This window comes from Schistocerca piceifrons, chromosome 1 (genome assembly GCF_021461385.2).
Source record: "Schistocerca piceifrons isolate TAMUIC-IGC-003096 chromosome 1, iqSchPice1.1, whole genome shotgun sequence".
Classification (NCBI taxonomy): Eukaryota; Metazoa; Arthropoda; class Insecta; order Orthoptera; family Acrididae; genus Schistocerca; species Schistocerca piceifrons.
The window spans coordinates 489926624-489947520 of NC_060138.1; the positions used below are offsets into that span (position 1 = coordinate 489926624).

Here is a 20897-nt window from a genome sequence, read left to right on the forward strand (position 1 = left end):
CTGGGCAAAAATGTATTCCAAACCTTGTACTCCCCACTTAACTTTTAGTTTCTCTGTAAATGATTTGTATTCACACAAGCTACAAGTTAAGAATGAAACTGTTTTACTCTTGGCTACGTACACACTTTTTTAACAATTTGTGCCAACTTAAAACTATATGCCAGACCAGGAATGAAAGCCAAATAAATCACACACAGTGCTCTTCCAACTGATTCAAGCAAAGTACTCTTAGCATATTGATGCACAACTCCTGTCAATTTCTTTCATACTCAACACACCGTGTACTCCATCAATCCATTTTCAGTTAGAATCTTGAGTCAAAGTCAAACACTCCACTAAGTCACTTTTGCCAAGAGCACTTACTAGGCAGCCCCACAGGACAATCTCTGTGCAGTTTCAAAGGAACAGAGAAGAAATAATTACAAATGGAGTTGGGTTTATGAAGAATTATGTATGGAATTTCCTGCTAACTAGTAAGCAGCCTTCTGCTGTTTGCCCAGTCTTTGGGAAGGTCTCCAGCCTAATTGCAATAAATTAGATGACAAATTGGACACAAACTGGCCAAAAGAGTAAAAAATCAAGAGAATAATGGCATCCTCCAGGTTTCTAATATAGTATGTACTGCCAAGGATCGTCTGAAGATGGAGACAATTTTCTGACTTAATGTGCAATTCAAACAGGAGCAGGCTTAAATGTGACATGACAGAAGTAGCAAATTTTTTTAAAAAAAGTTTACATTTTAACCTCATAAGAAGACAGATATTCATCACTATTTTATGAGTTCTGTCCCAATACTTTCCACATATTACATTGCTCACAAAACAGAGTAAATTTTTTTCTGGGAACCTTTCCTCATAAATTTTGTTGCATGTAGTATATGAAAAAATGCTGCAATTATGACACAAGAGCCTCGTATAGCTCAAGTTTCCTGACGCACATATCAGCTGAATGACATATTACTTTATTGGAAACTTGAATACACTGTATTAATATACCACAATAATGTTTCTTTAATAGTTTGTCATGAACCAGTTTTCAGCTTTTCAGGCCTTTGTCAGGAAACTTAGTACTATTTACATAAATTAATAAGGATATAAATATTATTATGGAAAATTAATAGTGTGTGTTCATGTTTTTAATATGTTTATGTTCCTTCAAGAACTGACAGAATATTCCAGAAACATATTACATTGTTTATACAGCGCTGACAAAACTCAAAAAAGTACTGTAACTTACTTTGCTGGATTCCATGCAAGAGCCCAGATTGGAGTTTGTGCACCTCCTGGCCTTTCAATCCTCCCTTTCTCTTCGCCATTCTGAAAATGTTAACAGTTGTCAGCAATGTTCTTTATTCACAAATAAGTATCAAAGACAAAAAGATCAATTAAATTTCAGAAAAACAGATGAAAGAGTATTATGAAATTAGATGTGATGATTACTAATGGTCTCACTTGCTGGACGTCAAATGAGATCTACTCTGTGTCACTCACAGGTTTCTGTGGAGTAGATCCTATGATTCAGGGGCTTTCACCAAACTTTTTACACAGTATGTTGTGAACATGACCTGTTTTGCTTCAACCTTGAATCTGATATGAGAATTCTTCATCTCGTATAAAACTGATCCAGTTACAGCATCACACAATGAACGGGATTACAAAAGTTTTCTTTGCACCATCTAGATAGTCTCAATATATGCTGCAGGGTATTACAGCCAAGGCAATTAAGGCATAAAACATACATTATACTGCCACTTAAGAGGCACAATTTTCTACAAAATTGAGGATTATAATCCTAAGTCAGTCTACAAAGTTCTTACAGTTGTTAAATTTTGAAGATATGATCTCACGTAGCTATTGCATAAGCAATGGGTTTAGGGTTTCATGAGAACAATGTTGCCTTTCTTCCAGAGACTCCCATTTAACTTCCCTAAGCATATGTTTCATATTTTTCAAACAATGGAAACTCCAGGTAGGAATATCAACAGTGTAGGAAAAGACATACTGTTTACTGACCATAAAAATAACATGCTATGTTGCAGACAGGCACAATAAAAAGGCACTTACAAATAAGCTTTTGGCCTCATTGGAAAATAAGAACACACACCATTCATTCACACAAGCAAGCATACGTCTTGCACACATGACTGCCAACTCTGGCAGCTCAGGCCTGAATGCAACTAACACCTGAGGTGGAAGCAGCAATCTGGAGGGAGCGAGAAAGAGGAAGGTCAAAGGATAGCAATGTATAGGTGGGGAAAGAAGGAAGCGCTGTCTGGTAGAGAGTGCAGGACTAGAACGCCAAAAGGTGCAGTTCAGGAGGTTGTGGGACAGGAAGGTGGGGAAAACACAGCGAAAAACGAGAGGAGCAGAGACAGGTGGGTAAGTGCGTTGACAGAGGGTGGCAAGAATGGGAAGGAGGCAATAGGACAGAGGGGGTGGGAACTGTTGGGGACATTATGTTACCAAAGGTTGAGGCTGGAATACTTACGTAAGTGGAGAATGTGTTGTAAGGATAACACCCATCTGCATTGTTCAGAAAAGCTGTTGATGGAGGGGAGGATCCAGATGGCTCAGGTAGAGAACAGCCATTGAAATCAAGTATGTTATGTTCAGACATACTAGCAGATAAATAGCTGATTTAAAGTGGAAGTTTTTACACAAAGCTAGATTACTTCTAGCAAGATTACTTCTGTTGGTACACATTTAAGACGTAAAGATCGTATGAAAGATAAGGAATTTCTTTAATTTGCTCTTTCCTCTGCTTATGGTATTCAGCCTTAATTCTTGCAAATGTCTTTAACCCAATGGTTAGCATGGAACAGGGAAGGGAAACAGAAGACAGAAAAAGTTTGTACTTGCCTTCAGGTGGTACAACTGCCTACACTTCCAACAGTAACACAAAAACAGAACACAGTACTCTTTGTTTCTCAGAACTGGGGCCATTTTAGACAAGGATTTCAGTGACTTTCCCCTCCCTCTCTGCCAAGAAGAACCATACTGCTGTGAGCTATGCTGCATACAGTGTGACATGACAACAAGCTTCACTGCTGGCATGCTGTGAGTCGCCAGTTCAGACCCAGTCACTGACAATTATTTGTAATTTCTGAAACGTTCTCATATATTTGTACTGTATATTCTGGAACACTCGATATTTGTATAAATAGCAGCACTGTCCATACAGGAGTTCAGTTCTGTTCTGGCTACATGTCGGTGTCAGTAATAAATGTGCTTTCAGTGCTTAGCGTTGCACTGCATTGACAACCCTGTATTCGGATTTGAAGTTGATGTGGTTTTGATGTGATATGTCAAAAGTTAGGATTGTTTTGATGTAATTCTGAGAATTTCTATTGGCAGTTCTGGCAGTTGTGTTTCCGGAATGTAAGTCCTTCTGCCTCTCTATGATTCAGCAATTTTCTGAACTGAATTCTTCTTTTGTTCATATGTGGTAAGTGTTATTCACCCCTGTAACCTATTCCAATTCAAGTGTTTTCACTTCCACACCATAACTCTGTTTAGTGAGCAGTGTCTCTTCCCTCTACCATTATTTGTCTGTTTATGGGTCGTTTTTCTTTGTTCAGTAACCTCTTCCTTTTTATGAGTTTCCATTGACTGTTGCCTAACGCTCTTCTGATAATTTATACCAATATCTTTCTTCCTGTGTTAAAAATATCTTTTTCTTGTTTGGTGACCATTTTGTCTTGTCTGGCAATATTTTTTTCCTTTGACTGGATTTTTTCCCTCTTTATTTGTATGATGACCTTTTTCTTCAGTGATGATCTCCTTCTTCAGCCGACAACCTTTCTCATTGTTTGAAAATATTATTCTTTGTTTTGCCAACTGATATTATTTATTTATAAATATTTCTAACAAAAATAGAGGGAGTCATGTTTCTTAAAAGTCACTGGCCGATCTTGTTGTCTCTTTGGAAATCCAACGACTTACTGAATTGAATTTTTTTCTTTTTTTCACTATTGTCTTTGTAAGTTTATTTTAGGTGTCTATGATACTATTACTCACTTGCACCAAGTTAAAACTGTGTGCCAAATAAAGGAACTCAAACATGAACACATGCATTTCACAGGTAGTGATTCCCTGTTTGAGCCGCTTGAATCCTTCTCACTGTCAGACTCAAAATTGCAACATACATTTACTTTTTGTCTATTCTGACAACAGCAAAAGAATTTCACCCTCAACCTGATGCTGTGAGGTAGCCAGACTCTCTGCTGCATCTATTCTCCTGAGTTTGCCAGTTCCACAGTACTGTGGGAGAGCCCCATTAGAGTGTGGAAGGCAACCAGAGAAGCCAGTGAGTAGATAAGGCTTTTAGTTGCCCATGAAGCCTACTAAGGTGCTACTTGGAAGAGCAATTCTTGCAGAAGGCTGACCATATTTAAGTCATGGTCAATATACTATTTTTAACATATCACAATATGAATGACACAGCTTATATTTCTTGTATTTTCAGAATACAAGTATCCATATTTAGTGTGCATATTATTCCAAAAACAAAAGCTATGAAACATTTTTCTTAATTTTTGGAATTTTAGTCAACTCTGTATAATTTGCTTGCACAACATACATATCAGTCAGCTCTCAACAAAAAAAGGTATTTTAGAGAGCACAAAGCAATGAGACTAAGATAATGATACAGGATGGAGAGGAAGACTAAAGGAAGAGGTATGGCAGGGAAATGACAAGAGAGGAAGAATGAATAAGAGAGACACCAGGGGGAGAAGAAATGAGGGCATGGAAGGGGGGGGGGGGGGTGGAGTTCATAAAACGTTTAGAAAATGTGAAGGAGGAGGAAGGGGAGTGGGAAGAAGGGCCAGGGTGAGTTAGGGAATGCGAGAACAAATACAAAATTCACAGCTGTAGCTCACCTTATTTCGAATTGAAACACAACCATTATTAAGACCAAGAGCGAGGTACTGTCCATCATTAGTCCAGCCACAAGCATTTATGCGGTAGCCTGATTTATACTTCTGTACTGCTTTTTGTTCTGCTGACCAAAATGCAAAGTCACTTATGGCACAGCTTGCAAGATGATGAGAGACTGGATTGTATGCTAGGCACTGAATAGCATCATTATGACTGAAACCAAATACCAGAAATTCACATTGTGTAATAAGTCTCAAAATCAAACTTACATTGTATTCCTTTTGTTATTGTTACTACTGTTTTGCTGCCATTTAATTTTTTAATCTTGCCGTAGAGATTACCAGGGTGAATCACCCCTAGCTGTTACTATAACACGAAAATTAATAAAGCTAAAACAAAAATTGTAGTTATGAATAGATATTAAAATTCTGCTTAATATTCACTTAACAATGAGTGAGTAGAAACTATCGAATCCATTGCCTACTAGGGAGTAAAATTACATTAGATGGAAGTTCAAAGAAGAATATTGCAAACTGAATCAACCACACAAAGGCTGCTTGCACTAACAGAAGAAACCTCTTCACATTTAGCTGCACATACAAACATCTCAGGATAGTCCTCATTAAGTTTATTTGGAATGTGCTGCTGTTTGAAAATGAAACATGGACATTTGGAGATGCAAGAAAACAGAAAATAATAGCCTTGGAGAAGTGGCGCTACCACAGAATGCCAAAGATTTCCTGAGTAGACAAGGTGTCAAACGAAGAGGTGCTTCACAGAGTGGAGGAAGAGAAGTCAAGTCTTTGCAAGCTTATCCAACACAGAACAGACACATGGACCAGCCATCTGCTGAGACATGATGGTTCATTAAAATTATCACTGAAGGGAGAGTCAAGGGGAAGAACACAAGAGGAAGACTGATACTGGAATACACCAACAAGGTCATGGAGAATACCAGCTGCACAAACTACACTGCTCTCAAGAGGATGGCTGAAGACAGAAAAATTCGACAAACTGCTGCTAACCGAACTGACGCTTAAAGACACCCCCCCCCCCCCCCCCCCCCAAATCTTCATGCCAGCAGCTGCCGTTATCTGGCAAAGGAGAACAGTCTTCAAGATGACAATCCACAGTTCATGCAATCTTTCCAGAAGAAGACAGTCCTTGCTGTGTTTCTGTAATGTCTGTGTTTAAGCAAGCATATGTCTCAGGCAAATGTTGTTAAGACATACACAGTCTAATAGAGCAGCAAAGCTAAAAGCCGTATACTCACTTATAATACTGTTGTTATGTGAATATAACATACTCATTGCAAAATCATGCACTGATTTGTTCTATGAGCATTTGCTATGTGATTATTCAGTAAACATAGATTCAGAAATATCTACCACAAAAATAAATAAAAGTAAAGAAATATATGACACTAAATTTATGACAATATTAATCAAAACAAAATTAAAGAATTAATCAGTATGATATTAATTAAGGCTGCTAATATTGTACAAGAACTAGCAGGTAACTTACGTATATTTCAATACCCCTTCAAGTTTTGATGTCCAGATTATAACAGTTTTATCAGCACTCCCTGATGCAAAACGTTTCCCATCTTTAGCATAGCAAACACAGTAAACATTTTCTTTGTGACCTGAAAAAAGCAACGATAAATTACCACTATCTAAAATGATGTTAAATAAAATATAAATACAGATGACTGCAACCAGTTACTTATGAAATACATGTTTATCTTTCTAAACTAGATTTCACCATTTTCAGTCTCATCTTCAGATGGGCCTTGTAGAAATTACATATTTATTTTCATTGTGAGATGCTGGGTTCTAGCTTCAGGTAGTATTATTGTTAACATTCACTGGGTAATTTCCATTTTCATTCCCTACTGGCCATGTAATTAATCAATATTCTATGTAAACACTATCACCATAAATCTGGCAGCATCTGAAGAGGAGGAGAAGGAGGGGGGGGGGAAGGGGAGGGGGAGGAGAAGGAGGAGAGATTAGTGTTTAACATCCCGTCGACAACGAGGTTGTTACAGGTGGAGTGCAAGCCCAGGTTACGGAAGAATGAGGAAGAAAATCAGCTGTGCTCTTTCAAAGGAACCACCCTGGAATTTGCCTGAAGGAATTTAGGGAAATCACAGACAACCTAAATTAGGATGGCCAGATGCAGGTTTGAACCATTGTCCTTCCGAATGCGATCCATATGCGCCACCTGTGCTGTACAAGTCATGTATACTACAAAGGTCTTGTCTTCATCTAGTAGATGAAATGAGGCCACAAATTGATCACTTGAGCATAGGTCACCTTTCACTGTATACAAGAATACACCTGTGGCAGCAGAAGATGTAAACAGTTTAGAAAGACCCTTCTCTTATGTTTTGGCCTGTACTGGAAAGGCATGTGTTTTCTGACAGTACTGACCTCTAAATGGCTATACCTATGGGACAAACACAATTAGAGCAGTGGACAAGCAACAAGTGATTACAACTGGAAAGAGACTGTTGAAAGGACATCATTACACCAAGTTCACTCATACTAACAAATAAACTGGAAAAGAGCAAACAAAGGCCAGTATGACTCATCGACATCAAAAGGTGCATTATCACCATGTACAGTAAGTTTGAATTGGGCATTCTCCAGGGAACAGGTTTGCATAGTGAAGCATTATGGTCTGTGTTAGGCACACTGTAAAGATACAAGATGGAACCAGTGGATACAAGATGGTTCTGCACAAAGATACGCATGTAACCTTGATGGGCAAACTATTAGTCACTCCCTTAAAAGAGAGCACATTAGTCATTTTGGTGTTCTATAGATCACATACATCTGGTACCAGGTGGTCATGTGACCATCCATTGTTGTCATAAGTAACAAGAGGAAAGTAGTGTGTATGTGCAAGTCAGATGGTTGGAACCAGGGCTGTAATGTGGGTTTAACTGGAGACGTGACAGAATGGCACACAGAAGACATAATGTGTGTCGTGCTCATGACCACACCATGAATGAAGTTACCTGATTAGTTGGTGTATCAACGCAGACTGTCCAACATTATTACAAAGGCAACTGTCACAAAAAATCCTAAACAGGGATCAGAGACAACAGTCAGTGACAATCAGTTTCAAACTCGACATGAATTTGCTGCTATTAGCGAGTGCAGACCCATCTCAACCAGTTCCCAAGTGAACATGGCACAGGTAATATCGTGCAATGAGCATTTGAAGTTGGCTACCTCACAAAAGACCAATGCTCACAGTGGTAAATAAAGCTGCACATCTTCAATGGAGTAAAAAACACAGGAAATGGATGTAGCTGACTGGAGCCGAGGAAGGTGACTTTCAGGTCGAATCCATTTCTGTGATTTTTGGAGGTGTTCTTATACTACGAATGGGATCAATTTATTCAGAATACAAAATACTATGAACGTTTACCATTATGTTTATTTCAGCATTCTCAGTGATCAGTTGTCGCCCTTATTTCTACATATTCATGGAAGTACACTGTGGACACTTGAGTCTCCATTAACACAGCTTAACATGTGTAGTGGTTTAATATTATTTATGCAAAAGATGATAATAACCCTATTCAATAGTCTGGGAATTCTGACATTGCCCTCACAGTATATATTTTCTTTAATGTCATTTGTTGTTAGCAATATTAGCTTATTGCCAAGAGTTAGCAGCTTTCACTCAGTTAATACTAGGCAGAAATCAAATCTGCATGTGGAATGCACTTCCTTGACTCTTGTGTAGAAAGGAGTGCAGTATTCTGCTGCATCTATTGTCAATAAGCTACCGCAAGAACTCAAAAATCTTAGCAGTAGCCCAAACACTTTTAAGTTGAAATTGAAGAGTTTCCTCATGGCTCACTCCTTCTATTCTGTCGAGGAGCTCCTGGAAGAGCTGAAAAATTAAGCAAATTCCAGTGTTACATTGTTGATTTTCTTTATTTAAACTTACGACTTGTCGCCTGAATATGTTTCTTATATTTCATTTTATCTGTTTCTACTGTCATGTTATAATTTCATGTATTGACTCGTTCCATGACCATGGAGACTTCTCCTTAATTTGGTCCCACGGAACAGTAAATAAATAAAATAAATAAAAATACTGGCCACATGGTCAAAGCTGTAGTAGTGCATTTCATGAATAAATAGATTTTAAAGTCAAAAGTGACTGTGATGTCTTTTAAAAAATATTACATGACTGTGGACCACAGCCACAAAAAGTTGATCAGTTAAGAACTTGTTTGTCATGGTACTCCCTCTGGCAACCACTGATGCTTTGTGGTCTACCATACAAACTGTGTAAAGGAAAAATCTCCAGGATAGATCTAAGTTGTCTTTCATTACACATCACAATGCTTAGAGCCTCAGATTGAAGCACATGAGGGCCTCACACTATATTAAATTCTCTAAGTTAGAAATCATGCACAGTCCTGAAATCCTAATAATTTGTATACTGTCATGTATCTAATCTGTGCAACCACTTATGGTAATGAGAGCATTGTCCTCTCACAAAATTTGGGTAACAAGGTTTGATTCAGCACATTAGTTAAATATATTTTATAAAAAGATTAATATATCATTACATCACTGACTGGTTAGAGGTAATCAACTACTACTTTTTGTGTGTGTGTGTGTGTGTGTGTGTGTGTGTGTGTATATATATATATAATAGAGGGAAACATTCCACGTGGGAAAAATATATCTAAAAAGAAAGATGATGAAACTTACCAAACAAAAGCGCTGGCAGGTCGATAGACACACAAACAAACACAAACATACACACAAAATTCTAGCTTTCGCAACCAATGGTTGCCTCGTCAGGAAAGAGGGAAGGAGAAGGAAAGACAAAAGGATATGGGTTTTAAGGGAGAGGGTAAGGAGTCATTCCAATCCCGGGAGCGGAAAGACTTACCTTAGGGGGAAAAAAGGACAGGTATACACTCGCACACACACACATATCCATCCACACATACATGTGTATGTGTGGATGGATATGTGTGTGTGTGCGAGTGTATACCTGTCCTTTTTTCCCCCTAAGGTAAGTCTTTCCGCTCCCGGTATACACTCGCACACACACACATATCCATCCACACATACATGTGTATGTGTGGATGGATATGTGTGTGTGTGCGAGTGTATACCTGTCCTTTTTTCCCCCTAAGGTAAGTCTTTCCGCTCCCGGGATTGGAATGACTCCTTACCCTCTCCCTTAAAACCCATATCCTTTTGTCTTTCCTTCTCCTTCCCTCTTTCCTGACGAGGCAACCATTGGTTGCGAAAGCTAGAATTTTGTGTGTATGTTTGTGTTTGTTTGTGTGTCTATCGACCTGCCAGCGCTTTTGTTTGGTAAGTTTCATCATCTTTCTTTTTAGATATATGTATATATATATATATGTGTGTGTGTGTGTGTGTCCATAATATACAATTATACAGAAAATACCTTTCAGAGGCTGTATCAGAGAACCATCACTAGTATCATACACAAGAACTCTCTGGCCAGCAGCAACAACCAATTGTGATCCATCTGGGTTGAAGCAGAGGTCATATATACTACAGACAAAAAGAAAAAAAAAATAACAAGTATCAGCAAAATTAAACAAACAGAATTTGCAGAAACAACAACAGTAATAATAATAATAATAATAATAATAATAAACCCCGTGGAGGCCCGGGAAAAGAATAGGCCTCCAGTATGTTCTGCCAGTCGTAAAAGGCGACGAAAAGAACAAACCACTAATAGGGCTAACCCCCTTTTAGTGTGATTACTTGGTTCAGGACAGAGCTAAAGAAGCCTCGGACAAGTGCCGTCATGGTCGGGGACGACGCTTGAACCCCATGCCCGCCCACAATGGTAACGACACTGCTAGCCAACTGGAAAATGATTTAAATCCAAATAGAGGTGTTTTGCAGGATATGCTTCCTGCAACCACTCTAGAAGGAAAACAAAGACAGAGGATGAGATGGTCAGATGAAGTTAATCGACAGCTCATGTTCTGTTATTACCAAGCAACAAACCTAGGAACCAACACAACTGGATACAGATCACAAGTATACACAACATTTATTACCAGATACCCGGAATTAAAATTTTTAACAGAACAACGACTAGCTGATCAGATCCGTGTAATAATAAAAAATAACAGGATACCCCCAGTCAGAATTAGAAAACATCAAACAACAAGTACAACAAATACTGGAACAAAATTATCTGCAATTAGAAGAAGAAAATACAGTAATGGACTCAAACATCCCAGAGAAAACAAACAAAGAACAAAACGCGTCAATTAAACAATCAGAGGAAAACGAAATCTTAAGACAGCCACCAGAACAAGCACAAATAGAACACGAAGTGACACACATGTTAGATATAGAAGAGAAATTTCAGCTGACATATATAGAATACAAAGACACAAATACAGACATTAGACCATTCTTGCATAGACCACCAAATAACCCACAAGTCGAAACAACAATAACAACTATCAACACAATCATACACAACAAAATAAATGAAAATACAACTATGGAAGAGTTACAACTACTGGTTTATGTAGGAGCACTCACTACACTAAATATACACACTAGGCAGAGATCACAACCAACCAACACACAGGAGAAACCCACAAAACCAGCATGGCAACACAGGCTACAGATCAGAATAGAAAAACTGAGAAAAGACATCGGACAGCTAACACAATTTATAAGAAATGAAATATCAGACAAAAAACGAAAAAGGTTACGTAAAATCTCACAACAAGAAGCAATAGAGTAATTAGATGAAAAGAAGCAGAAATTACAAGCATTGGCCAAACGACTTAGAAGGTACAAAAAAAGTGAAAATAGAAGGAAACAAAACCAAACATGCAACACAAACCAAAAGAGATTTTACCAAACAATAGATAACACACACATTAAAATAGACAATCCACCAAACATAACAGACATGGAACACTTCTGGAGCAACATATGGTCAAACCCGGTACAACATAACAGGCATGCACGGTGGATACAAGCAGAAACAGACTCATACAAGATGATATCACAAATGCCTGAAGTGATAATTTTGCAACATGAAGTCATCCGAGCAATTAATTCTACACACAATTGGAAAGCCCCTGGAAATGATAAAATAGCAAATTTCTGGCTAAAGAAGTTCACCTCAACACATTCACATCTAACTAAATTATTTAACAGTTACATTGCAGACCCATACACATTCCCTGATACACTTACACATGGAATAACTTATCTGAAACCTAAAGATCAAGCGGACACAGCAAACCCAACTAAATATCGCCCCATAACATGCCTACCAACAATCTACAAAATATTAACTTCAGTCATTATACAGAAATTAATGACACATACAACACAGAACAAAATTATAAATGAAGAACAAAAAGGCTGCTGCAAAGGAGCACGAGGGTGTAAAGAGCAACTGATAATAGATGCAGAGGTGACATATCAAGCTAAAACTAAACAAAGGTCGCTACACTACGCATACAAAGCTTTTGATAGTGTACCCCACTCATGGTTACTACAGATATTGGAAATATACAAAGTAGATTCTAAATCGATACAGTTCCTAAACATAGTAATGAAAAACTGGAAAACCACACTTAATATCCAAACAAATTCAGATAATATCACATCACAGCCAATACAGATTAAGCTTGGAATATACCAAGGAGACTCATTAAGTCCTTTCTGGTTCTGTCTTGCTCTGAACCCACTATCCAACATGCTAAATAATACAAATTATGGATATAATATTACTGGAACATACCCACACAAAATCACACATTTGCTATACATGGATGATCTAAAACTACTGGCAGTAACCAATCAACAACTCAACCAATTACTAAAGTTAACAGAAGTATTCAGCAATGATGTAAATATGGCTTTTGGAACAGACAAATGTAAGAAAAATAGCATAGTCAAGGGAAAACACACTAAACAAGAAGATTACATATTGAATAACCACAGTGACTCCACAGAAGCGATGGAAAAAACAGATGCCTATAAATATCTAGGATACAGACAAAAAATAGGAATAGATAATACAAATATTAAAGAAGAACTAAAAGAAAAATATAGACAAAGGCTAACAAAAATACTGAAAACAGAATTGACAGCAAGAAACAAGACAAAAGCTATAAATACTTATGCTATACCAATATTTACCTACTCATTTGGAGTAGTGAAATGGAGTAACACAGACCTAGAAGCACTCAATACACTTACACGATCACAATGCCACAAATATAGAATACATCACATACATTCAGCAACAGAAAGATTCACATTAAGCAGAAAGGAAGGAGGAAGGGGATTTATCGATATAAAAAACCTACATTATGGACAGGTAGACAATTTAAAAAAATTCTTTCTAGAACGAGCAGAAACTAGCAAAATACACACAGCAATCAGTCATATAAATACATCGGCTACACCACTGCAATTTCATAACCACTTCTACAACCCTTTACATCACATAACATCAACAGATACGAAGAAAGTAAATTGGAAAAAGAAAACACTACATGGCAAGCACCCATATCATCTAACACAGCCACACATCGATCAAGACGTATCCAACACATGGCTAAGAAAAGGCAATATATGCAGTGAGACCGAAGGATTCATGATTGCAATACAGGATCAAACAATAAACACCAGATATTACAGCAAGCATATTATTAAAGATCCCAATACCACAACAGATAAATGCAGACTTTGCAAACAACAAATAGAAACAGTAGATCACATCACAAGTGGATGTACAATACTAGCAAATACAGAATACCCCAGAAGACATGACAATGTAGCAAAAATAATACATCAACAACTTGCCATAAAACATAAAGTAATAAAACAACACGTTCCCACATACAAGTATGCACCACCAAATGTACTGGAGAATGATGAATACAATTTATACTGGAACAGAACCATTATAACAGATAAAACAACACCACATAACAAACCTAACATCATACTCACCAATAAAAAGAAGAAATTAACACAACTAATCGAAATATCCATACCCAATACAACAAATATACAGAAGAAAACAGGAGAAAAAATTGAAAAATACATCCTACTGGCTGAGGAAGTCAAGGACATGTGGCATCAGGATAAAGTTGACGTTATACCGATTATTCTATCAACTACAGGAGTCATACCACACAATATCCACCAGTACATAAATGCAATACAGCTACATATATATACAACTACAGAATTATTTATAAGTGTTCAATAACCCGAACTTTCCTAAATACAATGTGACATATATCATACAGTTAAAAGGAAGTCACGCTTGATGAAGGTCCGCGTCACTCTCCATTTTTAACCAGACCTCAGGTCTGAGAAAAATAGAAATAATAATAATAATGTTGTTGTTGTTGTGGTCTTCAGTCCTGAGACTGTTTGATGCAGCTCTCCATGCTACTCTATCCTATGCAAGCTTCTTCATCTCCCAGTACCTACTGCAGCCTACATCCTTCTGAATCTGCTTAGTGTATTCATCTCTTGGTCTCCCTCTACAATTTTTACCCTCGACGCTGCCCTCCAATACTAAATTGGTGATCCCTTGATGTCTAAGAACATGTCCTACCAACCGATCCCTTCTTCTAGTCAAGTTGTGCCACAAGCTCCTCTTCTCCCCAATTCTATTCAATACCTCCTCATTAGTTATGTGACCTCCCCATCTAATCTTCAGCATTCTTTTGTGGCACCACATTTCGAAAGCTTCTATTCTCTTCTGGTCCAAACTAGTTATCGTCCACGTTTCACTTCCATACAGGGCTACACTCCATACAAATACTTTCAGAAACGACTTCCTGACATTTAAATCTATACACGATGTTAACAAATTTTTCTTCTTCAGAAACGCTTTCCTTGCCATTGCCAGTCTACATTTTATATCCTCTCTACTTCGACCATCGTCAGTTATTTTGCTCCCCAAATAGCAAAACTCCTTTACTACTTTAAGTGTCTCATTTCCTAATCTAATTCCCTCAGCATCGCCCGACTTAATTCGACTACATTCCATTACCCTCGTTTTGCTTTTGTTGATGTTCATCTTATACCCTCCTTTCAAGACACTGTCCATTCCATTCAGCTGCTCTTCGAAGTCCTTTGCTGTCTGACAGAATTACAATGTCATCGGCGAATCTCAAAGTTTTTATTTCTTCTCCATGGATTTTAATACCTACTCCAAACTTTTCTTTTGTTTCCTTTATTGCTTGCTCAATATACAGATTGAATAACATTGGGGATAGGCTACAACCCTGTCTCACTTCCTTCCCAACCACTGCTTCCCTTTCATGCACCTCGACTCTTTATAACTGCCATCTGATTTCTGTACAAATTGTAAATAGCCTTTCGATCCCTGTATTTTACCCCTGCCACCTTCAGAATTTGAAAGAGAGTATTCCAGTTAACATTGTCAAAAGCTTTCTCTAAGTCTACAAATGCTAGAAATGTAGGTTTGCCTTTCCTTAATCTATCTTCTAAGATACGTCGTAGGGTCAGTATTGCCTCACGTGTTCCAACATTCTTCCCCGAGGTCAGCTTCTACCAGTTTTTCCATTCGTCTGTAAAGAATTCGAGTTAGTATTTTGCAGCTGTGACTTATTAAACTGATTGTCCAGTAATTTTCACATCTGTCAACACCTGCTTTCTTTGGGATTGGAATTATTATATTCTTCTTGAAGTCTGAGGGTATTTCGCCTGTCTCATACATCTTGCTCACCAGATGGTAGAGTTTTGTCAGGACTGGCTCTCCCAAGGCTGACAATAGTTCTAATGGAATGTTGTCTACTCCGGGGGCCTTGTTTCGACTCAGGTCTTTCAGTGCTCTGTCAAACTCTTTACGCAGTATCATATCTCCCATTTCATCTTCATCTACATCCTCTTCCATTTCCATAATATTGTCCTCAAGTACGTCGCCCTTGTATAGACCCTCTATATACTCCTTCCACCTTTCTGTTTTCCCTGCTTTGCTTAGAACTGGGTTTCCATCAAAGCTCTTGATATTCATGCAAGTGGTTCTCCGTTCTCCAAAGGTCTCTTTAATTTTCCTGTAAGCAGTATCTATTTTACCCCTAGTGAGATAAGCCTCTACATCCTTACATTTGTCCTCTAGCCATCCCTGCTTAGCCATTTTGCACTTCCTGTCGATCTCATTTTTGAGACGTTTGTATTCCTTTTTGCCTGCTTCATTTACTGCATTTTTATATTTTCTCCTTTCATCAATTAAATTCAATATTTCTTCTGTTACCCAAGGGTTTCTACTAGCCCTCGTCTTTTTACCTATTTGATCCTCTGCTGCCTTCACTATTTCATCCCTCAATGCTACCCATTCTTCTTCTACTGTATTTCTTTCCCCCATTCCTGTCAATTGTTCCCTTATGCTCTCCCTGAAACTCTGTACAACCTCTGGTTCTTTCAGTTTATCCAGGTCCCATCTCCTTAAATTCCCACCTTTTTGCAGTTTCTTCAGTTTTAATCTACAGTTCATAACCAATAGATTGTGGTCAGAGTCCACATCTGCCCCCGGAAATGTCTTACAATTTAAAACCTGGTTCCTAAATCTGTGTCTTATCATTATATAATCCATCTGATACCGTTTAGTATCTCCAGGGTTCTTCCATGTATACAACCTTCTTTCATGATTCTTGAACCAAGTGCTAGCTATGATTAAGTTATGCTCTGCGCAAAATTCTACCAGACGGCTTCCTCTTTCATTTCTTAGCCCCAAACCATATTCACCTACTATGTTTCCTCTCTCCCTTTTCCTACTGACGAATTCCAGTCACCCATGACTATTAAATTTTCGTTTCCCTTCACTACCTGAATAATTTCTTTTATCTCATCATACATTTCATCAATTTCTTCATCATCTGCAGAGCTAGTTGGCATATAAACTTGTACTACTGTAGTAGGCGTGGGCTGTGTGTCTATCTTGGCCACAATAATGCGTTCACTATGCTGTTTGTAGTAGCTTACCCGCACTCCTATTTTTTTATTCATTATTAAACCTACACCTGCATTACCCATATTTGCTTTTGTATTTATAACCCTGTATTCACCTGACCAAAAGTCTTGTTCCTCCTGCCACCGAACTTCACTAATTCCCACTATATCTAACTTTAACCTATCCATTTCCCTTTTTAAATTTTCTAACCTACCTGCCCGATTAAGGGATCTTACATTCCACGCTCCGATCCGTAGAACGCCAGTTTTCTTTCTCCTGATAACGACATCCTCTTGAGTAGTCCCCGCCCGGAAATCCGAATGGGGGACTATTTTACCTCCGGAATATTTTACCCAAGAGGACGCCATCATCATTTAATCATACAGTAAAGCTGCATGCCCTCGGGAAAAATTACGGCTGTAGTTTCCCCTTGCTTTCAGCCTTTCGCAGTACCAGAACAGCAAGGCCATTTTGGTTTGTGTTACAAGGCCAGATCAGTCAATCATCCAGACTGTTGCCCCTGCAACTACTGAAAAGGCTGCTGCCCCTCTTCAGTAACCACACGTTTGTCTGGCCTCTCAACAGATACCCCTCCGTTGTGGTTGCACCTACGGTACGGCTATCTGTATCGTTGAGGCACGCAAGCCTCCCCACCAATGGCAAGGTCCATGGTTCATGAGGGGAGGATAATAATAATAAACACACCTAATCGAAATATCCATACCCAATACAACAAATATACAGAAGAAAACAGGAGAAAAAATTGAAAAATACATCCAACTGGCTGAGGAAGTCAAGGACATGTGGCATCAGGATAAAGTTGACATTGTACCAATTATACTATCAACTACAGGAGTCATACCACACAATATCCACCAGTACATCAATGCAATACAGCTACATCCAAACATATATATACAACTACAGAAATCTGTAATTATTGATGCATGTTCAATTACGCGAAAGTTCTTAAATGCAATGTAACATATACTGCACAGTTAAAAGGAAGTCACACTTGATCAAGGTCGGCGTCACTTTCCATTTTTAACCAGACATAACGTCTGAGAAAGGAAAGATAATAATGATAATATGGTACAGTGTACACAAAGGTGAGAACACACATGTAAATATAAAATGATGAAACAGTATAAAATGAGTGGGCTACTATCAGTACTTTGTGCAGTAAATAATTTTTCATTACTCGTACATTCATTGTCTAATGATCAACAACTGCTTGCCTTAAATAGACCAAGCACTGTCACTGAATAACTATATGATCTGTGGAAAGCCAGCCTCAGTTCTCAATCTTCTTACTTGTTTTTGTTTTAAGATTTTAGATCTGTTTTTTTAGCAGGGAAGACACACTACTGATTCATGTGATAAATAAAGTTACACCTAAAACACTGTCTTGAGTAATATTCTTCTCCAAAGCAAACCATTCTGAAGACATTACACCTACTCACTACCAAAAGTAGTGTGGAGTCAAGAAGGACTGTTCTATGAGAGGCACAGGTGTTCATGTAATTTCCAGTCCTGCAATGGATATAGACTGTTGTGCCTTCAAGTTCTGTTCTCAGCTTTTCCTGGATTAAAGAAAACTCCAATCAAGTAATGCCTGCTTAGGGAAGGCTATTGTATAAGACCTCCCCAGTATGATCCGGTTTCTAAGTACATACTTGTCATGATAACTCTTGAATCCACACTGGAAGCAGCTGATGATCTCCGTATACTGATTCCTCTTGAAACCACACTGGAAGCAACTGATGAGCTTTCTGAGTTCAAGAGTCCACAGTGGCACTGCCATTTAGTCAAGATGTGACTTCTTGACTCCTTACCATTTAAGAAGTAAGGTCTCTGTTAGCCTTTAATATGAACATTACAATGGGCTCCCATTAAAAGTGTGAGTACATTCCATATCATTAAAATTTACTGAAAAGTACGAAGATGGTTTTCTCCCCTGCTGTACTTAAATTTTGCAACAAACGATACTACACACTGCCCCACGCTGTTGATGTATTATTAAACTGTGATAGAACATTCTTCAATTCCCACATGAAAAAGGAATTGCTATACTTTCAGCATTATTACATTTAAAATTTAGATGTCATCTCTCCACGGCTTTTCACTGATATTAAAGCTCCAGCTCTTACAGGTCATATAAGTTGATAGTACATGAATGCTGTACCTCCAGTTACATTACATTAACATTTGTTCCATAGGTCATGAACATGACATTTTGTAATGATATGGAGAATTTCATTTTAACGTAAGTTTTCTTTACACAATATAATTAATTTTTTAATTAATGAATTAATTAATTTTATACTTACTACTTTCTATCTTTTGAGTAGAAGGAGCTGTCATTCAGAAATTCTTTTAATTTGTTTTTAAATGTTGGTTGTGTTGTGACTCGCCGATCTTTCAAAGCGCCGCTGCGCAGTTACGCGGGTCCTCTACATGCGGCACTGTCTGCCAGCCATGCAGCAGCAGCGCCACCTAAGCGGCCAGCCAGCCAGCGGCCGCCAGACTTGAACTCAGTTATGATTTGACTGTTAAAGTGTACATACGTCTTACTCTGTTTACTTGATCTGTGACTTTGATGTATTGCGTCTTCCTTGAAAGATATTTGTCCAACTTGAAGTTATAACAATTGGCGACGAGGTAGTGATTTTTCTTTTCCATCGTTGACCCACATGTTTCCATGGCTACTTTAGAGCAACTATTTCAAGGTCTCATAGAACAGCAAACGCTTCTCACAAATTCAATTCGTGATTTCGCCGTGGCATCAAATGCGGGGCATCTCTCATCGTTGTCTCTACCTACATTTCCTCCTTATGACGAGACAGCGGAAGACTGGTCTGATTACGAAAAACGTCTTCGACAGCACTTCTTGCCATTTCACGTCGCAGAAGAACAAACATGTAAGTCTCTGTTCCTTTCATGGATTTCACCTCAAATGTATCGGTTGTTGTCGCAATTGGCTCCTTTGAAAGATCCTGCGTCTTTGTCCTTCGCTCAAATGTGCTCACTGCTGTCCGTCTATTTTCAAAAGCAAACACATGTGGTAGCCTCTCATGTTGCCTTTTATCGTTGTCAAAAACAACCGAATCAATCCTATCGCGCTTGGGCTGGTGAACTTCACGGCCTCAGTAGAAAGTGTCAGTTTGTTACTGAAGTTCACAAAGAATCCTACGCTGATTCCATGGTACGGGATGGTATTATCTGATCGGTGCTCGACAAAGAAGTTAGGCAATGTGCCCTTAAAGTTGGCAAATCCGACTCTAGATGAAGTCCTATCCATCGCTCAGTCTTTTGAAATTTCTCGCGCCGCTGGAGCGCAAATAGAGGCATGGGGCGATGTCAGGGAAATATAACCTCAGTGCGATGGTGACGAAGTGTGTGGCGTGTCCCTGCCAGCCGACGTGGCAGCAGTATGCTCCCAAGCGCAGCCTTGGCCTAACCGTAAACAAACCTCTAAGAAACTGCAGCAAAACACACGGCAACTTCCTTCATGTCCACGGTGTTTTTCGAAGCATTCACCGAAGATTGTCCACAACGTTGGGCCATGTGTCACAAATGCAAAAAAAAGGGTCATGTGTCATCCGTTTGCAAATCCGACCATGTACATGATGTTCATGAAAATGACACTGATTCTGATTCTGTGTTGTCTGTCAATTGTACTTCTTCCATTTCAGGGAAGTTATTCCTCACTGTCCAAATACTTGGTCGACATGTTCGCATGCAGGTGCATACTGGTTCTGCTACCACTATCATCAATTCTCAGATGTATCTTCAGTTGGGTTCTCCAATCCTGTCACCTGTCACTAGGCAATTACGGACTTACAATAAACAGAAGATTTCCCTCTTGGGACAATTTGATGCTGAGGTATCTTACAAATCTGTCGTTCGCACTGTTCCCATATTTGTGGTCGACCATAGTAACGCGGAGAATCTTTTTGGTTTCGATGCCTTTCGCGTTTTTGGGTTCTCCATAGACGACTCTCTCAATATTGTCTC

At 38.6% G+C, this 20897-nt stretch overlaps 1 protein-coding gene across 3 annotated transcripts in view; it reads right to left on the bottom strand.

Moving 5' to 3' along the window:
- LOC124795389 (intraflagellar transport protein 122 homolog) overlaps positions 1 to 20897 on the bottom strand; it is a 242550-nt gene that overhangs the window by 205728 nt on the left and 15925 nt on the right. For all 3 annotated transcript variants that reach the window (XM_047259406.1, XM_047259414.1, XM_047259422.1), the window contains 4 exons: positions 10335 to 10444; positions 6402 to 6522; positions 4880 to 5090; positions 1237 to 1316 (listed from right to left, as the gene is read on the bottom strand). In XM_047259406.1, the coding sequence (XP_047115362.1) occupies positions 1237 to 1316; positions 4880 to 5090; positions 6402 to 6522; positions 10335 to 10444 (522 nt within the window). The remainder of the gene's footprint in view (positions 1 to 1236; positions 1317 to 4879; positions 5091 to 6401; positions 6523 to 10334; positions 10445 to 20897) is intronic.